At 40.2% G+C, this 25,925-nt stretch overlaps 1 protein-coding gene across 1 annotated transcript in view; it reads right to left on the reverse strand.

The window, feature by feature from the left end:
• ci (transcriptional activator cubitus interruptus) overlaps nt 1–25,925 on the reverse strand; it is a 96,066-nt gene that overhangs the window by 12,523 nt on the left and 57,618 nt on the right. The window contains exons 2-6 of the mRNA XM_018537729.1: nt 7,435–7,703; nt 7,031–7,117; nt 4,425–4,622; nt 2,554–2,831; nt 94–348 (exon numbers count right to left, since the gene is read on the reverse strand). Coding sequence (XP_018393231.1) covers nt 94–348; nt 2,554–2,831; nt 4,425–4,622; nt 7,031–7,117; nt 7,435–7,703 — 1,087 coding nt within the window. The remainder of the gene's footprint in view (nt 1–93; nt 349–2,553; nt 2,832–4,424; nt 4,623–7,030; nt 7,118–7,434; nt 7,704–25,925) is intronic.

The raw sequence follows: 25,925 nt of genomic DNA on the forward strand, positions 1-25,925 counted from the left end.
TCTGCTCGAAGCATCAAAAATTGTTTCTGTCGTTCTTGTCTCGATGAAGAAATAAATGATTAAGATATCGTCGTACACACATCCGTATATTACCTGTGTAGGAAACTCGAGACCGCAGTCTCTCCAATGACAATTCGTTTCGATGAAATCACCAGGTTCATCTCTGAGATCCTCGCTTGGACTATGACCTTGAGGGTGAGTCGGTGGGACCGTAGTGGTGGTTGCGTTGGTTGTCGTCGTCGCCGGTTCCCTTTTGACTTTGGTGGCGGTCCGCCTTGAGGAAGTATCGGCCTCGGCTGTCACCGACCGAGTCGATGATTCCGACGCTTTCCTGCATGACTCTATGCTCTGAACGTGAAAAAGAGAGAGATATTAAATAAATATTTTCTAATATATATATATATTTTCTAATACATATTTTTTTCTATTATTTGAATACTCGAACTTGGAATCGTGAATTCGATGCTTGTAATTCCAAAAATATAGTATTTTCATTTTAGTGAGAAATTAGAAATTTCACAATTACATTCAAGTTTCAATCGCTCATTGATTACAGTATAATTATATCAATTTATCATGAACTTATATTGCAGCGCGCGACGCACAAAATTTCACAATTATCGCGTTTATAAACGCAATGATTAGGTTGCAAACTGTCATAAATCGCATTGCTATCCTTTTCTTTTCAGCCTTACGTAGTCTCTCCCTCTCTCTCTCTCTCTCTCTCCAATAGAGACATAACTCCAAATACTTAATTGAGGTCGTATGTGTACGTGCAGGTTTCTCCACCTCTGCACTATGTTACGATACAGATTGATAGAAACGATAAGTATAAGGTATTCAAGCGTACTAGTTACTATATATAAAAGTAGATCAATGAAAATAGGATTAGAAACGTAAAATGTCACATTGCTTAGTGTAAGAATTTTTAAGGATATTTTATTTGCTTTTTACTGTCATGCGTAATAAAACTTTCAACAGAAATTCTGATTACTTAATAAGTTTTCAAATAAATTAGGAGAGAGAGGGAGAGATAAAAGTAATAATAATAATGAGTGCTTTCAGTAACGCGATACATTGATGATATGTAAGAGCTATTATTATCCTGATAATCTTTCATACGCAGCAACTTTTATATTTTAGAATAATTGCGGGCTATATCATCTTTAATATACATATAAATGATTCCTCATTATTGAAATTAAAAGTGAGTATATTAAAAGTGAGTATATTAAAAGACAATGAAAAAAATTGAGAAATAGAGAAACCTGTTTAATCTTACTGGCATAGTTATAACTCGCATAACACAAAAATATCGCGTAAACATGGATCGCGAGAGTCTCGTTCGTATAGGTACGTACGCGACGCGCGTATAGAAGCAGGACGACAACAGAACACGACGGAAAGCAAAATGCAAACCGATGCAAATCACGCCGGTAAACTTTACAGCGTGTGGACGCGGGGTAGAAAATGAAAACGCCGCGCCTACGTCGGCGAGCGCGCGGATGCAAATAAATCAGCGCGGGTACGCGCGCCGCGACGATGGCGGTAGAGAGGAAACGACAAAGACGAGGAAGCGACGATCAGAGTAAAAGAAGGAAGAAGGATCGGCCGGGTAGGAAAATAAAGGTACCTTAGGAGGGGGTGGAATCGGACGAAATAATGTGCGCGAGATTGCTTGTAACCCGAGGACCCACTCGCGAGAGAGTAACCCAATCTTTTTCTCCGTCTCTCTTCTCTTCTCTCTTTCTCTCCTTCTCGATCTTCGTTTTGTTCCATTGTCGCCCATCGTTAGACGGAGCCAACGGGACGTAGCTAAGAAAGGTCGAGCGGGCATCTGATGGGGGAGGGGGGTACAGGAGTACAATTATTTATTCCCAATGAATATCGATGACGGGCCACCGAGCGTATATTGTCGTACCCTCGATTCGCAATAACGATCGAATGGCACTCCCGGGTTTGCTATTGCGAGCATATTGCGCTTTCCTCCTGTCCAGAGTTTTAACGTCTGTTTGTAACAATACTCTTGCTGTATCTAACACTGTTAAATCTATAGGTGTCAAATTCAACCTAATTTAAGTCGCCTCGTTATTTTATACTGAAACATGTTAAACAGTTTTAAACAGTTTTCAAATTGACACCATGTAGTGTCAAATTTATCCATTGTTTTAATATAAATTAACGATATATATTGAGTATAGGAGCAATGATAATTCGGTTGAATTGAACATGAAATGACTTAACAAAATGACTTAATTATATACATATATATAAGGATTGCCATAAAACTGGAAAACAGGGAAACATCAGAGAAATTGATCAGAAAAATCAGGGAAAAATGAGGAAATTTTCTAGAAAATTTAAACTCTCGAAAACCATAAAGTTTTATCTGGAAGAAATCAGGGAAGAGTAATGGAATTTCAGGATGAAAAATTTGTGACAACCCTGTATATAAACATTATTTGTTACTTCCATCGAAGAACATCCAAGAGATTTTGGAATTTATAGGCTACCATGTGATATTATTAGCCTTATCAATTGTTTTCCGCTTACCTCACTCTTCGGGGGCAGTCCGGCTCCGTGTGGACTGAGCGTCGCCGACGACGTGGAATGAGGTGGCACACCCGGATACAATTGCGAATGGGGAGACAGTCCGTGAGCATGGGGGTGAGAATGAGGATGCGGTGGTGGCGGCGGTGGTGCAGGTGGCTGAAGGGGATGCGTGTGAGGTAAAAGCGCCACCGCGGCCGCGCGACTCAAAAGATGAGCCTGTAACTGCTGCAGGTGCGGCGTCATGCTGGCGGGATGCATGCCTAACGCTGGACTCATTGCTGCAATATATCACATAGATTGATTAATTACTAATATATGAATACACGAGAATAACGATTTATTTTATAAAGCACTATCTATGTAAGTGTTTTATTTATATCTTATTATATGATATTATATTTTATATTTGGCGATATGTGGAGTTCATCATTACGCCATAAAGCCTTTAATTTTTTCAGCAATAATTTATTCAAAATAAAAAAAGTCTTTAGATTATTACGTAAGATATTATGGTAATATTATGATTTGAAGGATCTCTGGGTATTTACGAATATTTAGCAGTTTACGAGTATCGGATGTTTAATGCTTTACATCGAATCGCTCGAATACGGTTGCGATATAAGAATAACAACGAAATCGGGCTGTATGTCCGTTCTTTTGACAGTCCGAGCACGACACGTCGAATTTCCGGCACGTAGGCTAAGCTTGCATTTTAATCGTGAGCCTCTGTTACGAAACCATAAAGTAACTATGCGTAGGTAGAACTGTACTATTATACTATGCATACATGGTAACTCGAAGAAGCTTGCATTTATCCAAATGTAATCTTATACATTAATTATATTTACGAATTTATGATTGACATAGCTTCGTTTAAATTCAGAATAAATATTATAAAAACGATTGAAATATTATCGAAGAATTCTGGTGAATTAAATTTCTGTCAACTATATTATAGAAATGTAAATTAAGAACATTGAAAATTGTGTAGGATAAAATCGAAATAAATAAAAGAGGATGACGGAGATACAACGATATGAGGTGATGTGTATTTTACAATGGCGTATGCATCGAAGGCAAATTTAACGAGCGGCAACATCCTGCGGGTATTCGACGATGTAATGCCGACAAACGATCGGCATGCCACGCCGTCTGAATTTTAATTCATTAATTACTTCATTTAATCGCAAATTACCGGGCGTTCTTAACTCGCGAGCAAGAAGGTTACCGCCTATATAATGGCTTTATGCACTCTGGTACTGTAATACGTCGCCGCCTATCGCCTTCGATCGTTCTTTAAAAGCATACTGTTTGCTAAAACGACACTGACAGTACATTTACCTTTTAACCCATAAGTACTTACATGGGGGTTAAACTGATTTATATCCATTTCTTCCCACTTAAATTAACTGTAATCTTGGTTGAACTTATGTTGTATCTTTTCTAATTCTTAGAATTAGAATTCTGTAGATTTACATGAACGAATAAAAATATCAACAAAAAATATATCTTGAAAATATAGATTTTGTTCATGTTTTATGCTCAAAAAGTATTATTTTATATTTTATGTTTCAGTTCATAATTACTGCTATAAAGAAAAATAAAAAAATTTGTTTAAATATAAAATATAAATATCTGTAAATTAAAAGTGTGAGTTAAATCGACCCCCACGAATACGCAAGTACTTACTAGTTAATTCCATTATGAGAAATTGTATTCGTCATAATTCGTCATAAGTGTTATCTCTATATTTAATGCATCTTTGAATAATTATAAAAAGAGTTCGTTTTTGTTCGTTTGGGGGAATTTTGCGAAATGATACGTTATTTGATGTCCGATTAATTGAAATTATAAATAGAAATTTTACTTACCAGCAGAAAGATGTCCGTAGCTTCCGCTCGCGCTACTACTTCGCGAACCATTTACGATTGACGCCAAGCTGTTAGGACTAAATCGAATCATACTGTCGATATCGAACCTGTCCGAATACGGTGAACTGCTGAGTGCTCTTTTCCGACTCGCTCTGATCGCCGAGGCTCGCGGACTTCCTAGTCGCGACGATGCTGAAACTGAAATTGAAGGGAAGGACTTGACATTCATGTAAATAGAAACTTTCAACTTTCAGTTTCCAATTACTTTTTCAATCTCATTCACTTGTCATTCCTATGTCAAACAAGCTGACAGAATTTATAATTTAATTACCACTGTCATGTGCTAACATGATCTTCCTCGGAACATGCATTTTAGCATTCACCGCTGAGGTGGTAATCGGGTACATAGGTAGTCGGATGGAAGGTTGAGAAGAACCAAGAATATTGAGTGTAAGAAGAGAGAAAGAGAGAGAGAGAGAGAGAGAGAGAGAGAGAGAGAGGGGGGGGGAGGGGAGGGGAGTCGAGAAGACTCGCGAGGAGAGAGAGAGAGAGCTCGATCTTGTGGCTTGAACGTTTTAGCGGCGATTTGCCTGCGACCGCAGCGTAACGACGTAATATACAAACCACTTTCTTAAGAGCGTGGTGGCGGCTCGCTTGTACTTACCATCGTCGGTTACATGGTGGCGGTTACGCTCTCTTGTCCTTCTCTCGGCACTATCAACTCTTTCTCTCTCTTTCTCTCCTCCTGCCCTCCCCCAACGCGATTTCTTGCTCTGCCATCGCGGGATTAAGCCGCGAGTGCTCTCTACCTCGCTTTCGTACCCCCTTTTTCTTCCATCATTCCTTCTCATCCTCTCTCCTCCCTTTTTAGCCTTCTTCTTCTTCTGTGTAAGGAGCAACGCGATACACACAGAAGACGAGCACGAGAAGCGAGCCTATACCCTTCTCCTCGATTTCCACTCGGTTGATCGCTCGTTCGCGCACAACGGGTATAGAGTTACTCGCAGTTGGAGATCCTCTTGCTCGCCTTCTTCCTTTTTTTTCTTTTTTTATTTGCGAAACCCGCTCTCCTCCTTCTCCTCCTCCTTGTCTCGTAGTGTCGGCCCGCACGGAGGGCTCCGCTTTGTTCCCTTCATCGGTTATTAATTCGGTCAATGATCAAATTTACGGTGGTCAACGGCGACGCGCGGCAGCGGAACGAAAACCGACGGCTTAAACTGCCGTGCGGTTTTTCCGCATGACATAGGATGCATGCTCAATGAGCGATTTATCGGCTCACATTGCTACACTTGCTTTTTCACAAGCTTACTGCTGCGGTTTTCTGGCATTATATTCGATTCGGTTGTCATTTGTTAGAGAAATTATATCTTCTAAATTAATCTTCTTGATGGTTTTCCGAAAAGACAGCATAAATCGAATTGACAATTAAAATAAAGTAATTTATTACATGCGCCGATATCGAATACCCAGACTCGCGATGGGAATCGGTTATCTTAGGTCTTTGCTGAGACCAAAGAGTGGGTTCTCCACCATATCCGGTTTGCATCGCGTCGTACAGTTCTCGCAGACTTTAATGAATATGCGAATGTAGGCTCTCCTTCGTTCCTTACCGTTCATCCCTCGCTCGATCTACCAAAGTATCCCTTTTCTCCGCGAGTTCCAGGACCCCGACACGCTCGATACGTTCCAGCTCCTCTCTTCGCTCCCTCGCACATGCAAGTCGAACATGGGATTGAGACATGTAAATTGGTGCAATCGTCCACTCCGATCGGCGCGGCTCCTCCGATGCTACTGTGCGAAGCATGCCACGGCAACTATAGCGCTTTTCAAACAGGTTTGCCCGCGTGCTAAATCGAAGACCGCGATCGTTTCAACTCTTATGTATAATTTCATATATCTTATAAATAGTTTTCTGTTATTGCAAAAGATATTCAATGTTTTAAATGCTTCAATATTTTGGCGTTAAGATAGCTAGATAGACAATTTAAATGTTCAATTACAGTATCATGATTATTAAAAACGTACACATATATATGTATATTCATACATATATATACACATACACATCTTATAAATATCTTTCTGCTATTGCAAAAAGATTTAACGTTTTTAATTCAATATTTTGACGTTAAGATAGCTTATAGATAGAAAATTTAAGTGTTCCATTACAGTATCATAATTACACTGAAAACACATATACATATTACAGTCATACGAATACATACATCACGGTATGGTCCACATGCGCATACATACATATGTGAAAGTTATACATAGTAAAGAAATTGAGTCCGAATTAGAAAAAGAGAAGATAAAGAGAGAGCGGGAAGAGGAAATGTGAGACAACCTGTAGGGTAGGCGCTAAGGTGTTAATGAGGTCGTGTCGCTCCGAGTCGATTCAATTATGCGGCGGTGGCGGCTAACGAGGCCCCCGTTTACCCTTTCGGTCGTCTTTTAGCCTCTCGGCCTCTTAACCAGTCGATCTCCTACCTGCCGGTAGTGCCACTATACCTATGTGTGTTAGCTAGGCACGGCACACATAACTCAGTCACACGTACACACGTCAGCATGGACATTAAAGAGAGGATACACGTTATTGGACTTACCATCAATGGAGAACGGGAATTCGGACGATGCGAGGGTGCTGGCAGGACCTGCGTGTAAGAGGTACTCGGGCCCCAAACCACCCAGTCCTGAAAATAGAAAAAGGAAAATAATATTCGCGTAAAGTACAGCGATGGATTGGGGGGCTGAGTCAACGAAATGGATACTGTCTTAGTTGTCATTCGAAGAGGGAAGTAAAGCGCTTTATTACTATACGGCACAGATCATGCGTAATGAATCGGGTTAGAAACGCTTTTGTACGCTAGAGGAGAGACTTCCGGCGGAAATGCGGGTCTCCTTTACGGGGCCTTCCGATTCATTGTAGAAGGGATAACGGATAGTTTTTTTTGTGCCCTGCTCTGTTCGCTGACACTCTGTTTGTATGTGTATATAGTCGGATACTTACCGTGTAGTGAGGCGTTGGGACTGTGTGTGGAGGCCTGGAGTTGATGGTAGAGGTGGTCCATGTAGTTAATCCGGTAAGCGGGATGTAGGGCCGTATGTTCCGCGAGGGTATGACTTCTACGTAGAAAATCACCACCGGAAGTCCCGTTGCCGGTAGTCCCACCCCCACCGCCTCCGCTGCCTCCAGTACCTCCGCTGCCACTTCCGCCTCCGCCGCCACCCCCGCTGCCGTTACCGGGTGTTCCAATCGCTGTTGAGCTGCTGGATAGTCTGAAAAATTAACATAAAATTAATCGGAATTGCAAAGTTAATTCGCTTGCAACTATTATACCAAAAAGAGTGAATAGAATTGCCACAAATTTCTTGTCCTATTTTATAACTCTTCTTCGATCTCTAGACAAAATTTCATATGATTTTTCCTGACTTTCAATAAATAATATTTTGAAATGTTTTGCATTTGCCTTGATTTACAAATCGTTAAATATTTTATTGAGAGAACAATTTAACATATATTACTCCTTAATGTTGCCAACATTGTTTGCATTCAATTGTTAAGTTGATAGAGTATTCTAAAATTGCGTATATGTGATGTACGCATATCAAACTTCTTTAAAATTACAAATTTTAATTTTCCAGAAAATTCCCTGGCCTTTTCTTAAGTTCTCTCTGACCGTTTTTATTTCTTTCAGGCATTTCACTGATTTTTCTGGTTTCCAGTTTTGTGGCAATCCTGGCGAAAGCTGTCCGCAAAAATTGCTAATAAATCTCGATAAATACTCTGATGTTCTTCATTCATATAATTCTCATTAACAAAACGTATTTCTACCGAGACGTTTGTGATTTATAGTGAAGGGAGAGAGAAAAAAAGTATTCATGTTTGACGGATGAAATTACGACACACTTCGTGAACGCGACAAATGGCGCGTGTCTCTTCGTCAAAGCTTCTATTCGCGTCGCTTCTTGACAGAGACAGGTGTCTTCCATCAATGGTACGGTCATATGATCAAAGTATAACTCTGTTCGCAGGATAAGATAATGCGTTTTTGTTTGTCATTCTCACTGACGTCACAATGCGCGCGCTCGTTCACTTCGAAGAAAGGAGGATCGCGGTCCAGAAGAGAGGAGACAAACCGCCGCGAAAGAGGCAGTGCGTCTCGTTTTGAATGATGGCAATTCGCCACGCTCGAAACATCGAGAAACGATGCGTGTCCAGTGCCTTCAAAGATCCACTTCCTTCGACGTCCGGGTTCTCCGGCACACAGATTTCATTAACGACAGTCTCGTGAGAGTAAAGTTGTGTCTACTTATACTAAATATTATGATACTATATCGATATCTTTCAAATAAATATGCACAAACTTATGTATAGTAATAGGTTTTTGAGTGGTTTAAAACAAACGCAATTAAATTATTTAAAGAAGATACGTTGCATTTTGCGTTCAAAAAATTTCAAGTGTCAAAAAATAATCTCGAAACTATATATGGAAAGAATGATTGTGCTAAAGTGTCTAAAAATTCAGCTAAATTCAGATTTATAAAAGATAATTCTGTTGGATAATCGTTATAATTATGTAGAATGTAGAACATTTAAACTGGTTAAAAAATTTCTTATATAGCATTGCAATATTATATTGTAATATTTAAGTCTTTTACCTTATTATTTTCACGGTCCTACAAAATTATTTTTTCTCTATCTAAATCTTTAGATACTTCCGTGAAGTGTTTTTTCTATGTAGATACTTTTCCTTATTATTATATTTATTTTTCCGTATTCTTCTTTTAAATACCTTTATGGACATTTTTTTAAAAGTTTCTCATAAATATGCCATTATGCTGAGCCATGGCCAATTCACGATTAGCTCCAGGTGGTCTGTTTGCACTCGCTGTGTCTCAAAGATGTCACATCTCGCAACAATCGAAATAAATTTGTTACCAAATTACCAAGAAGGTCAAATGTCGACACTTCTCTTCGAGGTCATGAGAGAATAAAATTTTCTTAGTTTTGGTAGCGAGATCGAACCAAACAGAAAGGAGAGTACCTTATGTAAAAAAAAGTCCCAATATCACAAGGCAAATATAAAGATCTAATTAGCCGGCAGTGATTACAGTGCGTCGCGAATGATAAAGCAAATAGCATCCTGCGGAACAGGGAGAGACGATTGGCGCGTGTCGCAACGTTTTAAGGCAGATTACGATGTTTGAGTCGGTCGCTGTTTAAATATTGGCTCCGCGCTTCCACGAGTTTGCTGAGTAAAGACAACCGGGTCGGCTGTTTGACTTTGCTCAGTGTCCACGGATTTTGATTACTGCCTGTTGGCTGCCCGCTTACAGTGGTCGAACGTGTTAAAACGTTTGTCACGATACTCGTTGACAGGTCGAGGGATCTCTCAATTGCACATCGTTCCCGTGACTCTAATAGGACAGGAAGATGCAAAAACACCTCACTGTATTAGCGCTTTTAAACTACACACTAAGATTGTAAATAACTCTGTTTATTACAATAATATTAATTACTTTACACAAAACGATGAAAATGTTAGCGTTTGGAGTTAATCGCGGCGAATAATCATGCACTTCTTCTAACGATTTAATTATTTCCCCTAATAAAGCGGCGACGCCGGGACAAAAATTAGAACGCTTTGACAGGCTGCTTAGTAGCGGATCCTGTAAAAAAAGAGTCGACTGAAAGAATCAGGAGGGACCGGGGACACCGTTACAATGAAAACATCGTCGACTGCGCCGGGTTTGGCATACTCGTGTTCTCCGTTTTTTCTTTTCGCACCGAGAGAGAGAAATGGCCGAAAGAGAGATGGAGACTGAGAGTTCCTGCACTGGGAAGAGAGAAGAAATGGATGTTAGCTGGAAAGGGAAAGAGCGAGCTGTGTCTATTTCCAATCCTGCTGACTGCCAGATGACTCGAGGTATGGTTCTGCCTCTGGTTGCCGTCCTTCCTTCCTTTTCTACTACTCTCTTTCTTCTCCCTTCGCAGCCACCGCTTTAAGCGTCTGTCACACTCTGCGAGTTTTTAAAATATCCATGCAGCCGAAGATATACACCCAACGTACCTGATTTATTTTCTCCGGTGAAATACTTCAAAATATTTCTCGCGCAAAAAGATCTGCTTAAATTTCAAGCCAATTATTTCATCTAATAATACGACATAATGATTATCATTTGAGACACATATACCAATATATCTGGGAGAGTTTATTTTTCTTTTCCTCCTGTTTCATTTTTACTGTTCTTATTGTTTCTACATTCTTCTTTGTTTCCGCGCGTACCCTCGAAATTCAGTCTCTTCGTCTCGCGCATGCGATCCATTTGTGATTTTCTTCTTTCACTCATTTCCACGCCACACAGCTTTCCATCCCTACCGAAACAGCTCCCACCGACAGATAAAACTCGAGTCGTTAACTCGACACACCGGAAACCGACACATCTATCTTTATCTACGATCCATCCGCCTCAGGGAACCCAGAGATCTTCTTGAAATTCTTACGGTCACCGCTCGGCAACTCTCTCAACACACTCAACAATGCTGGTTTTCATTGATTTCTAATCATTTCTTTCGAAAGTTTAAGCTCTCACGATCTCAGTTTTGTTTATAGTATAGCGTCTAAAGTCAATGCGATATGCATATAGCTTAGCGCGATTTGGATTAATTTCACAGTAAACTTTTCATTGCGCAAAATTGCGCAACAGAAATACAGCTTACGATAATTGGAATCATCGAATAGAATTTTCTTTGAAATTTCGGTGGTGATAATTCAGTGATCGCCCAGCAGACACGCGACGTCTCGGTCGGTTTAATCTAGGAAGGCAGAAAGAGGAGGAGAAGGGTCGGCGAAGCTGGGTGAAGAATTAAGGTTCGCAAGCTCATTAACGTGACTCGTGGTAATGAGGCGAGCTAAGCGGTGCTCGAGAACATCTGCCCGGTTTCCCTGTTGCCTCGGAACTTGAAAAAGAAATATATAGAGACGACGACGACGACGACGACGGAAAGAAGCTCGTGTGGGTACGAGGGCCGAGCCGAAACGGGGTAAAAGGATGCGGCTTAAGCACGAGCTGAAAGCCGATCAGCACGATGTGGAAAGACGAGAGATTAGGCCTTCGGCCAAACTTCATCCCTCTCTACGTCGGATATGCGCAAGTCGGTGTAAGATGACTCCTTATAATTTGCCGAACGATAATCCTGTGACTCGTCAAAAAATTGACGCTTTATAATGAGAGTTGTATCAATCTTTATGATCCCAAGGAAGCCTACATCATTAATACTCGTATTATTGACTGGATCAAGTGGCGCAATTATTTTCTCTGTTATCCAAAGGACACACGGCAGCTTTGAAGACGTTGAAAGTGCGGTGCATTCACGAGATCCCAAGTTATAATATTTATCGCTGTGCGTCGTTTGCCGAATGCGCTGTCGCGAGGACGGTATGTAGAAAGGGGAAGGAAGCCATATGGTGCAAAGACGGTGCATGCACGGCAGTGTGAGTGGCACGCGCTTCAAACGCGACCATGAAGAAGAAGAAAAGGAAGAAAGATGGAGATAATGACTCAAGGAAAGTGACACTGAGGGATCACCATTTTTTTTTTTTTTAATATTATCGTTGTTGCGCGATTTGGATTATCTTCTTGGCAATAGTTATTGTGAAAACGTTTCGGAGTCGGTGACGAGAGTGGAAATAAGCAATGCTATTCACGTCCATATCTCTCGCGGATTTCTACGATGACTTACTCCATAAGCCAGTCATTGACGTCGGTGGAACTCCGTGCCGAGCTCGAGGTAATTTTTCGCAACTCTGCACACTCTTCGCGAGGTGATCTATGGTCGCGATCCTCTGGCCCTACGCCAGGATCGCGTTTTCTCAACTCGAAAGTGTCGGCGACTTAGACAGTATAGTGAACGTATAGTGAACGTCTTAAATCCCTACTACGAAAAGTCGTGAAACGTCGCGGGCCTAAAGGCTGGAATTATTTTCGATGAACTCGCAGATATAGTTCCGCGACTGGCGCTTATACGCGCGGGATCGCGGGGTTGAGAGTCGTATAATCTTATATTTAGCGCGCCACGGGCCCTTCGAGTTCCACCCCTCTGCGATTTCGACGAGCCCAAGTGAATTTCGCGGAGCGAGAAATCGTTATGAACATATGTAGAAAACTTTTTGCATTTTTTTATGAACTGTTTCACAAGCAAGCTCCTATATCCTTTATAGTCTAAGAAATAATAACATGCGTTATAACAGCAGGAAGTGACAATAAGATGACGACTGTGAGACTTGGGAAATACGGGAATAAGGTTGCACGCTCAAAAATCGGGTGCGATGCGTTCAATACAAGTTTGGAAAACTCGATTACGATCAGTCAAAGCCTCGTTAATCGAGGTATTTACACGCGAGATCGGTCGCAGGTCTATCGATATGCGAAACGTCGTCGCGGATCGATCGGAGCCGCGCCTTTGCTGCAAATCCGGCCTAACGGCGCACTATATGCTCGCTCGTAGCGTTATTTATAGGCTATTCGAACGCTGCGCGTAGCGCGCGTCTCGCATACGTGCGTTTAATTCATTTGAGTCGGAGATTCGTCCTCGGATATCTCGTAGAAGACAGACCGTGCCGCTCGTAAGTTACATGCGAATTAACGGCCTACGCTATTAGCACGCGTCGGGATATTTTCTTTCGAGATTCTGAGATTTAGATATCACTGTAAACTATACAAATGTATGCCGCTACCTGTGTTTGACATTCAAATATTATATTCACGTTTATATTATTACATTTGCATGAGACTCTATTGACTACCATGCGATGTTGAAATTTCTTAGCCGCAGATTAATGATATCAACTCACGGAAAGAACGGTTTTGATGAAAGATTTAAAACCTTGCTGGATACAAATCTGGAAATAATTTTGAAAATTCAAACATAATAAGCAAAAAAATGGATATTCTAACAGTTTGAGTTTCCAATAAAATTTTGTACGTGCGTCCACAACAAAGCTATATTTCCAAATTTGTATTCAACAAGATTTTAAATAGCTTGCAGCAAAATCGTTCTTTTTGTGTAATTATAAATAAATTAATAAATCAGATAAAGTAGGTATTTTATTTTACAAAATGATATTTAAATTAAAAATTACGAACTCTTGTTATCAATTATTTTCAATTATTTCCTTTTTATTCCGTTCAGTCTTTCCACAAGTAACGCGATTAGGAGTTTTGTCGCCTGGTACATAGTCGAATAAAGTTAATGCGCTTTTTGTGTTTCTGCGAAAGAAATTTATCGCGCCAGCCACTAGATTTATCGCGGTTCTCGACCGATCTCCACCTCTGCCCGACGTATCCTACGCGAATGCGAAAGGATTCCAAAAGCGATGTGAAATCTACTCGGTAGATAGTGTAATTATACACTAATGTGAATTAAAAAGTACAAGTGCGTGATAAATAACGAAAAAACCTAAAAAATATTAAATTAAAATAAAATAAACATTTCTTTAGCCCTAACAAATAATTTTCGTGATTAAGTGAGTGGTGAATAACAAAGAAAAACTAGTATAAAGATTAAAATAAAATTAATATATTCTACTATAATATTTATAATAAATTTTACTAGCTTCGATCAATAATTTTCTAATAATTTAATAATCGCTAAATTATAGAGCAATATAGAGAATAGATATTTTTGCAGTTCTACTTTTCCAGTGGATTCACATCATTTATATTAAGATTAACGTGTCAATATAACATTTCGTCAAATATTCACTCTACCGTGTCTCCACAAGTGACTTATTACCATAACAGTTTATCCAATAACAAGATATTCCAAGGTGTAGCTGACACCTCCTTGATGAGCATTTATTGCTTCACCGACACAGCTGAAACACACGATTTACCCGTAGGATTCAATAATACAAGGATACGTCCCTTCGTATGTCCTATACGTGCCACGTTTATCAATTCTTCGCCTTTCGGGTTCTGGTCATAACACAGAAACTACGCCGCTTTTCTTTGTCGTCTCTGCCTTTTCAGGTTTCGGTAAAATCGACATGCGAAGCAGGCAGGTAACATCGTCGTCAACCAGGCGCCACTAACGAAGTAATTCGTGCGCAAAAATGTTACGCGCTGCAACTTGCATTATTCATTATTGACTCTTTAACGTTTGGAAAACCGTTTTACTTACTTGTCGTATCGGCTTTCCCTAAAAGCGTTAATTATTAGTCAACTATCGAAATCATTTCTGAAAATAAGTGCTCATAAAAATGAATAAAATTTCTATCTGAGACATATTGGCCGTGATAGTTTTCGAGCAAGAAGTACAGATGACATAGTTTAATATACCTGGTGAATTATTTCATCTTTGTTTAACTCTTAATATACAATACATTGAATTATTCATGTCTTACGCATTTCCGTTTTGAAAATATTATAATATATAAGAGCATTCTTTTTTTTTTTTTAGTATGTAACTTTACAAATGTTTTCTAAAGATGTTCAAGTATATGTAAAAATCATGTAATAATTTTTGTATATTTGTATAGTAGTTAAACAGCCAAAAAATTATCGTGTGTACTAAAAGGATTAACATTGACAAATAATGAAATAGTAGTAATTCACTGTGTTACCCTGTGTCAGTCTCTTGCTGGAAAGCATCCAATATTTGTTCAGTAATTTTCAGAAAATATGAAACAATATTTCCGAAAGATACGAAACATAACTAACATAACGAGAGGTTTAAGATGAATGCCGTACGGAATGCATTCATCGCGCAGGCAGAAAAGACGGCATCCGTAGAGGATCGCAGGTATACGAATATGGTGGGTACATCGAGAGCCGTGACTAATGACTCTATTGACTGAAGAATCGAAGGACGTTTATCGACACGAAGAAGCTCGAGGTGATTTTACATTCGTGTTTCCAAACGTTGGTTAAAAAAAATTTGTCTCGTTTTAAATTATGATGAGAAAACATCGCTCTCTCAAATATCTTTCGCAATTTTCTCTATTTCATGGATGCATCGACCGAAATTCTTTGATCCAATGATGAAGATTTTAGTTATGCTCTGACCTCTCTTGTTCCTCCTTTCTACCTCCCTTTCTTTCCCTTCCGCGTACAGAGTTAGAAGAGCTACCGCGTTTTGTCATGCTTTTTAAGTAGAACGCCGTAACGCGCACGTGATTGCCTTGTACAATTACCTGGCGAATCTGCCCGTCCGTCTCTCTCTTCATCTTCGCTGTCCGCTCGGCGCGAGACGTATATCCCACGCCTAATGTACAACATGGCGCGAACATGACACAAAACTACGCAGAATCCCTTTTTTATCGCGACGCCACGCTTCATTCTGTTCATCTGAAATTACGCTCGCTCTCCAATCTGCGCTCGCAATATAGGATAAATGACGGACCTACACACTTTGCCACCGGCAATGCTGATTACAATATTGAACTTGTGACGCGAGACATCTTATTTTCGAATGTGTGAAATCACGTGTATTCGTGATACTGTCTTTTTCATAGTAGACAAAATAATATAGGAATTTCAAAAAAAAGTAATTATTAACGTAAGAATTTCAGAAAATTAATCAGCTAATTAAAAATATATTCGCGCATGCATAGTGTGTACACTATGCAGTGTTGCAACAAAACGGGATTTTTCAGTCACTGTGTCGCAAACAGTTTCCAGTCAGTGTGTCGCGAAAATTTTAGAGAAAGTGAAAATAGGCGAAAAATTAAGAAATAATTAATTATAATAGATAAAAAAACGAGTTTGACACGAGTTTGGCGAGAAGTAAAAAATGATTTAAAACTCATAAAAATTATACTATGTATTCTTATTTTAATTAAAGCAATACATTTACCACTTATTTTTGAAGTTGTGTTAGAAATATTTAATACAACAAATTTATACTGAAAAATTACTTAATGATATATCACGAGAAAAGTTTGTTATTTAACCTACTGTGAAAAAGATTGAAAAACACTGCAATAACATAATGCGTGAAGCAGATTGTAAAAAGACATACTCCAACGAAGGCGCGCGACGCTGCAAATATTTATTTTTTAGACAGTACGAATCTTTAAGTAGATATTTAATTCACGTAGACGTTTGATCTCACATACAAATTGTCTCACTCTCGACTCTCCCTTAAATTCTTTCACCTCATCGATTTCGTATGTAAGAGAACCTGTGTACAAACAACGCTGTAATCGCACGCGTGTGCTCGCACGAGGCAAGATCGGTCCAAAAGCGCGAGCCTACAAGATTCCCTCTTTTCCACCTTCCCATCTCTCGAACCTTACCCGTTCGCGCGCTAATAAAATGCACTCCGCTCGTTCGCTTCTCGCAAAGCCCTCTTTACATTTACATGGCCAAGCCGCTCGAAGCGCGCGACTACGTGGTCGTGAGGACATCGCGCTCATGAATTTATCTCGCGTTCTCCACTACCAACACACCATGATGTGTTCGGGCGCGAAGGAGGACAGCATAAGGGAGAAAAAGGGAGAAAACGATCTTAGTGTCGCCGGACCATGGTTTCACAGACAGAGAGATTCCAATCAGAAGTTTCAAAAGTAATCGACGAGTTTATTTTTATGATTTCATTTGCGTTACAATGACACGTATAATGTAATTTCAATATTATACCGACGACTGCAATTGAATGTCGAAACTCAACTTCTTTTTTCGTTAAATCAGTTAAATTCATCAATCTGAGATGCTTATGTTTCATTATTTAAAAATATATTTTTTAAAATACAAACGCACACATATATATATATATATATATATACATATATATAGTTTCTGTAAAAAAATGATTAAAATTGGAAATTTATACTTTCGTATATAAAAATAAATGTTACATACGTGTGAAACAGTTTAATATACGGTCAGTATTTATATTTGAGAATATAACTTTGTAGTTTGAATGAATATTTTCTCATTTTATCTTAATTGTTTTTTAGAAACACGTCTACTTCTTATTGAAATAATTTTTTATCCACATTCTAATCTCGTTCTTTTTTATTCGCGAACACGTCTTGAGAGGCGAAAAGAGTCAATTTTGAATCGTCGTAGTCAGCCAGTTCACGATTCGATGTATAGAAGCGAGGATGCGCGCTGGATGCTTGCACTTGCACGCGATACTGAGCGAATTGTAAATAGTGCGGGAGGAATGGGGACTGGTACGCGAGCTACGCGTCGGTGGCGAGAGCAAGTCGAGGTGGACCCAGAGGGGGTTCCAGGGCCCGGGTCCGGCCGGGAGCGCTGAAGGAGGAACGGGACGGAACGGGACGCGGGATGGGACGAAAGAAGATGAGAGAGAAGGTAAAGTGGAATAAGAAGAAGCGGGACGCGCACAGGGCTGCCAGGCCGCCGGCGCTGGGCCGCGCGTGTATCCGCCCACGTAATCTTGATTGTCGACACACCTCCACCTCCGCTGCCCTCCACCACGAAATACACCAACACACCAACCCGCGTGCGAGCGCGAGCGCGTATCACCTTCTCGATGTATCGCGGATACGTATCGTGAACGCGAACCCAGGGGCCCCGCCGGGCACCTTGTGCACGGGCCCCGGATGCAATAGGCACCAGGGGCGTATCGGGATCTGGAAACTGCGTCGTAAAGTCGTTCCTATAATTGAATCAGCGAAATGTATGTAATTGTGATCACCGGAAATGCACGCGAGATCGATATATAGGCAATCCGATGCGTAGAATTGAACCGTCGAACCTGCGTTACTTAGTTCTTAGTTGGTGTAATCTCCACAATCATTATACATATTTTGAGTGAAAGCTATTGATTGACTCTATTTAGTACTTGATCACTTTAGTCCTTATTGAGATTCGATAATCGCGTAAAGATCCATGATAGATATTCTGCTCTTAGCGCGAGAAATTACCACGTCTTCTGTGTGTGATATGAGTATTATGCCATCCAGTTCAGTCGCACGAATAAACGTGCGGAATGCATATGACTTCGTTAAACGGAGAATAGCGTATAGAGAAAGAATTTCCAAGAAATGGCATAACTAATACTGTATCAAGTGTTGCTGAAAGTCAACGAATGCTGTCGGAATCTTTTGTTGATGATTATACTCCATCGATTTCAATGTAAGTACTGGTTTCGATGCTATAAAAAAAGGTGATTTTGACACGGAAGACAAGGAACGTCCAGGCCAGCCGAAAAAGTTTGAAGATGAGGAAGTGGAAGCTTTACTCGATCAAGACTCGAATCAAACGCAAGAAGAACTTATAGAATCATTAAGTGTTGATCGATCAACAATTTTCAGACGTTTGAAAGCTATATTAGCCATATTTTTACCAAAAAAATCCTTTAAAATTAATGCACACTTCTAATACAATGAGACGCAAGAATGAGACTAGCTATCTCGCATCTTGTCACGCGGTCCGTTCGGAGAAGCTAGCTATCGAAGAGTTATCTTCGTACTAAACAACTGAGATAATTTGCGCAGTAACGAACTGTTTACGAAGATAGGTCGTGCATAACACATATGATAGAGTGCAGCGCACGTGTGAATCAGTCGACAAAAAGTGTTTGATTTTACAAAGCTAATTCTATATTATTAACGTTTTAAGATTATTCTATATTTATTGTAATATTTACTGTAAACTCCTTACGATTTTTGTAACAGCCAATCAAAAGCGTCATAGTACCATTAACGTTTCTAATTTGCTATGGCAAGAATCGTAAAGCTTATTATAAGCGTAGTTATAAAGTGGTTGCAGTTGCAAGAATTGACCAATCACGGTCAAATTCGAAGAAATTATTCGACTGTGATTAGTGAATTTTACAATCAAATTTTATAATAGGCTTAAGGGGGAAGCTTGCAATAAATTATGTTAAATATAAAATAGCTTTACATAATGCATCATTTCGAAATGTGTCACAAGATAAGCAAAAATGATAATTCATCGAATTTACTTGTATTACTTGGATGCAATCTTCGTATCTATTTTTGTGTCAATTTTATGTCACTGCTATGTATCCCATTTCTGCGCACGCCATATCGAGATCCGAGTGTGCATTTCACTTCATTCTCCAGCTTCTACCCAACTTTGTGCGGGTGACTTCCCCGCTATTCGCTGCAGAATGGGAGCTTAGACAGGGAAACAAATGAGAGGCCGCGGACTATAATGACGCAGACAACGGGAGGGGAAAAGAAAGAGGGATAAGAAATTGGATAAGAAAGTAAGGTGTGGGTTGTGGTGGTGCGTGTTCAGCTGCATTTGCGTTTGCGTGTGTTGCGAGCGTGTGCGAAAGCGCGAAAGGGAAGAAAGGAAGAAGGGCGGAGAGGGGAACGAAGCTAAGGTGGAGGATTTATGAACGACCGAAACAGGCTGCGAACCCTAGGCCCTTCGCTCGCTTCTCTTCCTCCGCTTTCTTTTTCCCCCCTTTTTTTTTTCTTTTCTTTTTGTTTCGACCTTAGCGCGAGTAGTATACCTGGTCCTGTCTTGCCGCCGCGCCACATCGTGCCGTGTGCACGCAAAAAGCACAGTTTCATCCCGTCTCCTCGCGCTCTCCATCGCTCTCTTCGTCCACCTGCATCTCGCTTACCACCGCCTGTCTCTCTTTAAATTTTACATTGTCTCCATCGTGGTCGTGACAAGTCGTCGATTCGATTATGCACCTCGCTCCGCAGCCTTGCCGTTTTTGCCACGGAACTTGCGGTTAACCGCGATCACGTGCCATTCTCGAAGGGAAAATCAATTCCTTACACGAAATTATACATCTCCATAAAAATTTCTATTTGACAGCTGATGTTCTGATTTCAACATACAAAACAAATATGCTCGTCCGATTTTACGCGATGGAAATACCGGTGGCAGGAGTAACGTCGTAATTTCATAATGCGAGGATCCACCTGTATTGAGACGGCGGTGCAGTCTCTCTTAATTAACGCCGCGTTACTCGTAGCGGACACCAATCGAGTTCCGAGATCTAAAATCAATTTAGATCCTCGATCCGCGATAGAGCTTCTCCGTGTGCCTACCCTCCCATGAAACTTTCCGCGGTACCCTTCGGTGAAGCCGGAGAGCACACTACGGGGTATCGTGCCCTCTGCATCCACGATCTCCGGACGAAAGGAGCGACAAGAACGGAACGATACGGAGAAGCACAGTCGATGTCGGTGTTGCTGTTGTTACTGCTGCTGCTGCTGCTGCTGGTGGTGGTGGTGGTGATAGTTACGAGGATCCATGGGGGCCTTACGGTGCCCCGTGGTATAACGTGGGTAACTTAATATTCCGGGTAATAAATAAGAGAATGCGGCTCTGTCCGCCCCACAAAAAACTTCCCGCGGGCCAAAGAGCAAGACGCCCACGTTTCTCGTAGTATCTACAGTCCGGAGTGGCCCGTCCACCCACCTCCTCCACTTTGCCCTGCGAGCGGGAACTTTGGGGGCCTCGCTTTAACCTCTGTGGCCCCCACGCTTAACACCCGAACGTTATCCCGCCGCGGCATCGCGTAATTAAGTTATTACGCTCGCGGGGCAACCGCGGCGTAGGGGCTCTCGTCCGCCGCGTACGATGAATGTATCGCTGTTTCTCCTTCCTCTTTCGGTTGGGAGGAACGAAGTTTCTTACAAAAAAATTTCTTGTAATGACATAAAACCGTTTCTTGTAACGATATAATATTGCGGTACGTAAAAGGAATATTACAAATTTACGACATATATCGCGCTACATCATTATTTATTAACCTTTTAAATTGATTACATAATTAAGCGAAGAAAGCCATATTCGATTAAAGATCTTGGTGCTTAATAAAATTTTGTTTTATGCAAAATTTACTTTTTCCAATTCAAACAAGTGTGCGCCGATTACTACATGTGAGTCTTGAAATACGGTTTTAAATTAAAACTGGATTACATAATATCATAAATTAAATTGAGAAGCAACGTAATATTACTGCTGCTGAAATTAATTATATATATAGGATGGCCCACGTAAAGTGTTACAAGCTAATAACTAAAAATATTTGTCTTATCAAAAAGTTCCTCGAATATGAAACTTTCTCATAAACAACTTTTTGATAGGACAAATATTTTTAGAGTTAATTATTTTTAGAGTTATTAGCTTGTAACACTTAACGTGGGCCACCCTGTACATGGTCACAAAACTATAGTAATCGTCCTATCAATGCGCTACTATATCTTTTGCTTTTTCAAACTGTCGTCTGTGAGTGTTAAAAATCATAGTTTTACACACACGTTGCGACACTGATAGTTCATATTTACATTTGAATAACTAATTATGAAACTACCAGTACTGTACGTGCGTGGAACCACAATTTTTAATACTCGAATAACAAATTGAAAAAATCGTCGATATAATGGTGCACTATGCAACAATTACCTTCATGATTGTATATTACGTTAATAATATCAGCTTAGAAGGTTTCTTTATCCATACGTATATTGCTATGACATAATTCATGTTATAAACTGACTGCCTGACGTATAGTTTAACCGGTTTAACGTAACGATAAACTTAGTGCATAATGAAATTGCGAGTCATCGATGACGCACCAACGTAATGATTGTTATTACCTTAAAAAGAGTAAAAATTTCCACTTTACTCGCGAGCATGTTTTTAACTGTCATTGACCATTCCTCACTTAACCTCCGTTATTATGGAAACATAATCTACTTGGATAGAGAGCAGGTGTTCGAGGATGCGTTAAAAAAAATGATCGCTGTCTCGACACGAAGGATAGCGTGTTCGAGCTTCACCGTTAAAAATCGACCTGTATAACTTTCCCGTAGGCAAACGCTTAACCATCATTATCTGCTTGTATTCATTTTCGCCCTGTCCGCCAATACATATGTATCGTTGAGTTAAGACAGGTCATTCATACTATTTACGAAATAATCATGCATTCTCTAACAATGTTGCCATGCCAAAAATGACGAGTGCAAGTTGTAACGACATTTGTATTGCACATTTATTTTTTATTATAATTTCAACTATAAAATTTAATAAATCGAATTTACAAAAATATAAATATTAAATAAAAGAAATCCATCGATCGAAGAAAACACATAAAAATTTGAACAAATGTGCAACCAATGTCTTAATAATTAACAAAACATGAATATATCAAACCTCTCTTCAATTTAAAAAGTAGATAAGAAAAGATAAAGATTAAAAGAGAGTATCCAATAAACTTGTATATTTCTTATATAAATTCCAATGCTGGGATAAAGAACTTTAATTTCCTTAAGAAGAACATACATCAACTTTCAAGCAAAATGATACAGAAAGAAAATTTCTTCTCGCTGCACGTAAAAATGTAAGAAAAAAAATAATGATATCTTCGATGACATCTAGTTGAAATTATTTCTATTTACTGGCTTATTTTCTGTGTCACAATACTGAATCTACAAGAGCTCCTCTCAATGATGCACGTATAGAATCGTGCTTGCAACAACACGCGATACACAATTCGCATTTCGCGTCGAGCCTGTTCGTCATTAAGCCGATTCAAGCTATAGAGATGTGAAAGTTGACGAGTGCGCAGGAGGATGAAGTTGGCGAGCAACGAGAAGAGCAGACGAAGAGGCAGTGAAAGGGGGAAAGAATGGGAGAGCACAAGAAGGAAGATAGGAATGCCGGTGCGTGAAGCCTCCTGCCTCTTAGACAACATTGCCTCGGAACCGCGTCTCTATCAGGCATCATAAATAATTCTGCTACACCAGTGTCTCGTCTCTGTTTCATGCATATATACGTACATGTGTACACCCACACAGACACGCACACGCACAGTTATACACGTATATGTATATCTCCTATAAAAGTATATTTCTCTCCGTTTCTCCTTCTTCTATCTCTTCTTCCTCGGGTACTCTCCGAACGTTTTTCGGCCACGCCACGAACACCTTGAACACGGTGGCATGACTGTATCTGTGGACCGGTTGGACTAGGAGCGTCTACGTGTGCGTTGGGCCCTTTAAAAGAGATAGCACTCGAGATGGGGAAAAAAGAACAGGTGAAACTTGCCGAGGGTCTCTGGGGCTGGTCGATCGAGACTGCATAGCGGTCGACTTCGGATCTTAATTCTATACGTTACATTATAGTATTTCGTTACTTCTTTAAAACAACTGCGATGCACTCCAATCGATTTACTGAATATACGCATCTATATTACGAATAACATTATATCAATCTAATAGTAATTTAGCGTTTAAAACAAATTTTTTTAGTCTTTGAACATAGACATGCCGAAAATTTGGTATGTTTTTTTTTTTTTCTTTAAATCGAATTTGCTGTCAACAAACCAAAAGATATTCTTCGTGGAAAAAAAATTGAAAATTGATTCTCGCGGGCAATGTGCTGGTTTTGCACATTGGTGCGCGTACACGCGTCGCAAGAAGCGCGTCCCTCGTTAGTGCCACTAATTACGAACTGACCAGGACTCCCCTTCGCCGCGCCGGTCTTCCCCTAATGAGTGCCCTAGTGAAGATCGCGAAAAAAACATACTGTAATGCCAAGAATACAAGACCGAGAGAGAGAGAGAGAGAGAGAGAGAGAGAGAGAGAGAGAGAGAGAGAGAGAGAGAGAAAGAGAGAGAGAGAGAGAGTGAAATGCGGAGAGACAGGGGTGGCAGAAGACAAGAGGGACGTAGCAGGGGCACGGCGACGGCTGCGTGTTTAAGCTTTAATTACCGATTAAGCGCGTGGCGGAGATTACGAAATTCCCTCCGAAGTAATTACCGCCGTACAGGTAGCGATCAATGTGCGATCGGTGGCGCAAATTTCAAGACGGGACGCCGTTATCCCCCCTTCTCCCCCTCCCCCTCCCCTCCCGTCGAGGATTCCCAGATTTCACTTAACCAAGAACTTACGATCCGCGCGCCGATGCGATCTCGGATGAATTTTGTTCGGCGGTCCCGCTATACCCGCACCTTGTAATTAAATCATTTGACGCGGGGCAAATAAATCCAAGGCATGCATTGGGCACGCGCAATGTCTTTTTTCACCGTTAATTAGTTCGTTCGTGCAGCGTACAATGCGAGGTTTAATTAGTACACGTCGAACGAGGGAACGTCGTCGACATTCGAGTTCGTGCGCGCCAGACAGTGGTATCTCCTTTACCAGAATTTCAATTAAATCCTGATTGACAGAAGCGTCTAAAGTGGCTCTTGGACAATCGACAAGATTGGTAGTTGTTGAGGTCGTACTCCCCATTCCTAACGAGCCCCACCCTAAAAACGAAATTTTCTTTAAACAACTTCATCTCAATTACGAAGGCCGATCATGTCAACGATTGATAACAACTATATCAATACAATTGTAGACGGGATGGATTACATTTTGCTAAAGCATTATATCTAAAAATAATTTTGTTGGATCTCATAATTATGTAGGACCTCTAACAACCTGAAACTGGTTGCCAGAACATCAAAGCTCTTTGCAGCATTGCTCGTCATATTTGAATAATTGAATATCCTACGTATAAATTAAGACTCTGTAGCACAGACTTTTGCATAACGCTGCATAACAAATAAAGTATAAGGTATAAGAAAATTAATCAATCAGGGTATTAAAAAATGAAAAATTCTGACTAGTTGATTTTCTTATGCTTTATACCTTATACAGCGTTATACAAAACTCTGTGCTATAGCCTTTATTTTGAGTCCAACTAAATTATTTTTAGATCCCTATTTGGCTAAATTTTTAGATACTTCAACAAAACTGTTCTTTCCACATGGAAATTTAGTTAAATGCAGGTCTGAAAATACAGATCTGAAAATTATTTTGTTGGACCATCAAAATAATTATGTAGAACGTTCAAATTGGTTGCTTGAATGTTAAACTTTTTGCAGAATCGCTAATCATACTTGAGATTCCCGTAATTATTTTGATAGTCCAACAAAATTATTTTGAGATCTCTATATCTAGCTAAATTTTAGATGCTTCAGCAAAATTGTTCTTTCTATGCGTGTATACAACTACTGATTGTAACAGCTACTAAAAACATGATAATGACCTTAAAAATATAGCTTTGTACAAAACTAGCTATGTATTAAGCATTTCTAAACCGCGTTAACATTTTGATGGATTGAGAAAGTCGCGTTTTTGTTACGCAATTAGTGAAAACATACCGCTATTCCGTGGAACGTTATCGAGGTAGTTACCAAGTCGAGACACGCGATTGAGAAAAAAAGAGGAAAGAGAAAAAAAGGATACAGGGATTGAATACTGGACGCATTCGAAACCGACCGTCAATCGCCGTCTTCCTATTGGAGGCATGTTCGCGATTCCAGGCGAGCTTCACTCTGGAAACGAAGTCACCCAGGCGGAGGTCTTTATTCGAATCGCGAAGGCGAATCACGTCCGCACCGAGGAGCGACATCGTCCCGTAACAAATATGTATCTCCCTCAGTCGGGCCCTATATTCTCCGTATATCCGCGCGCGCGTCCTGCACCCGTGGAGACGGGCCTACCTGCGGCTACTAACACGAGCGCGACTAACTAACTA

Source organism: Cyphomyrmex costatus, unplaced genomic scaffold, assembly GCF_001594065.2.
Source record: "Cyphomyrmex costatus isolate MS0001 unplaced genomic scaffold, Ccosl1.0 scaffold181, whole genome shotgun sequence".
NCBI lineage: Eukaryota > Metazoa > Arthropoda > Insecta > Hymenoptera > Formicidae > Cyphomyrmex > Cyphomyrmex costatus.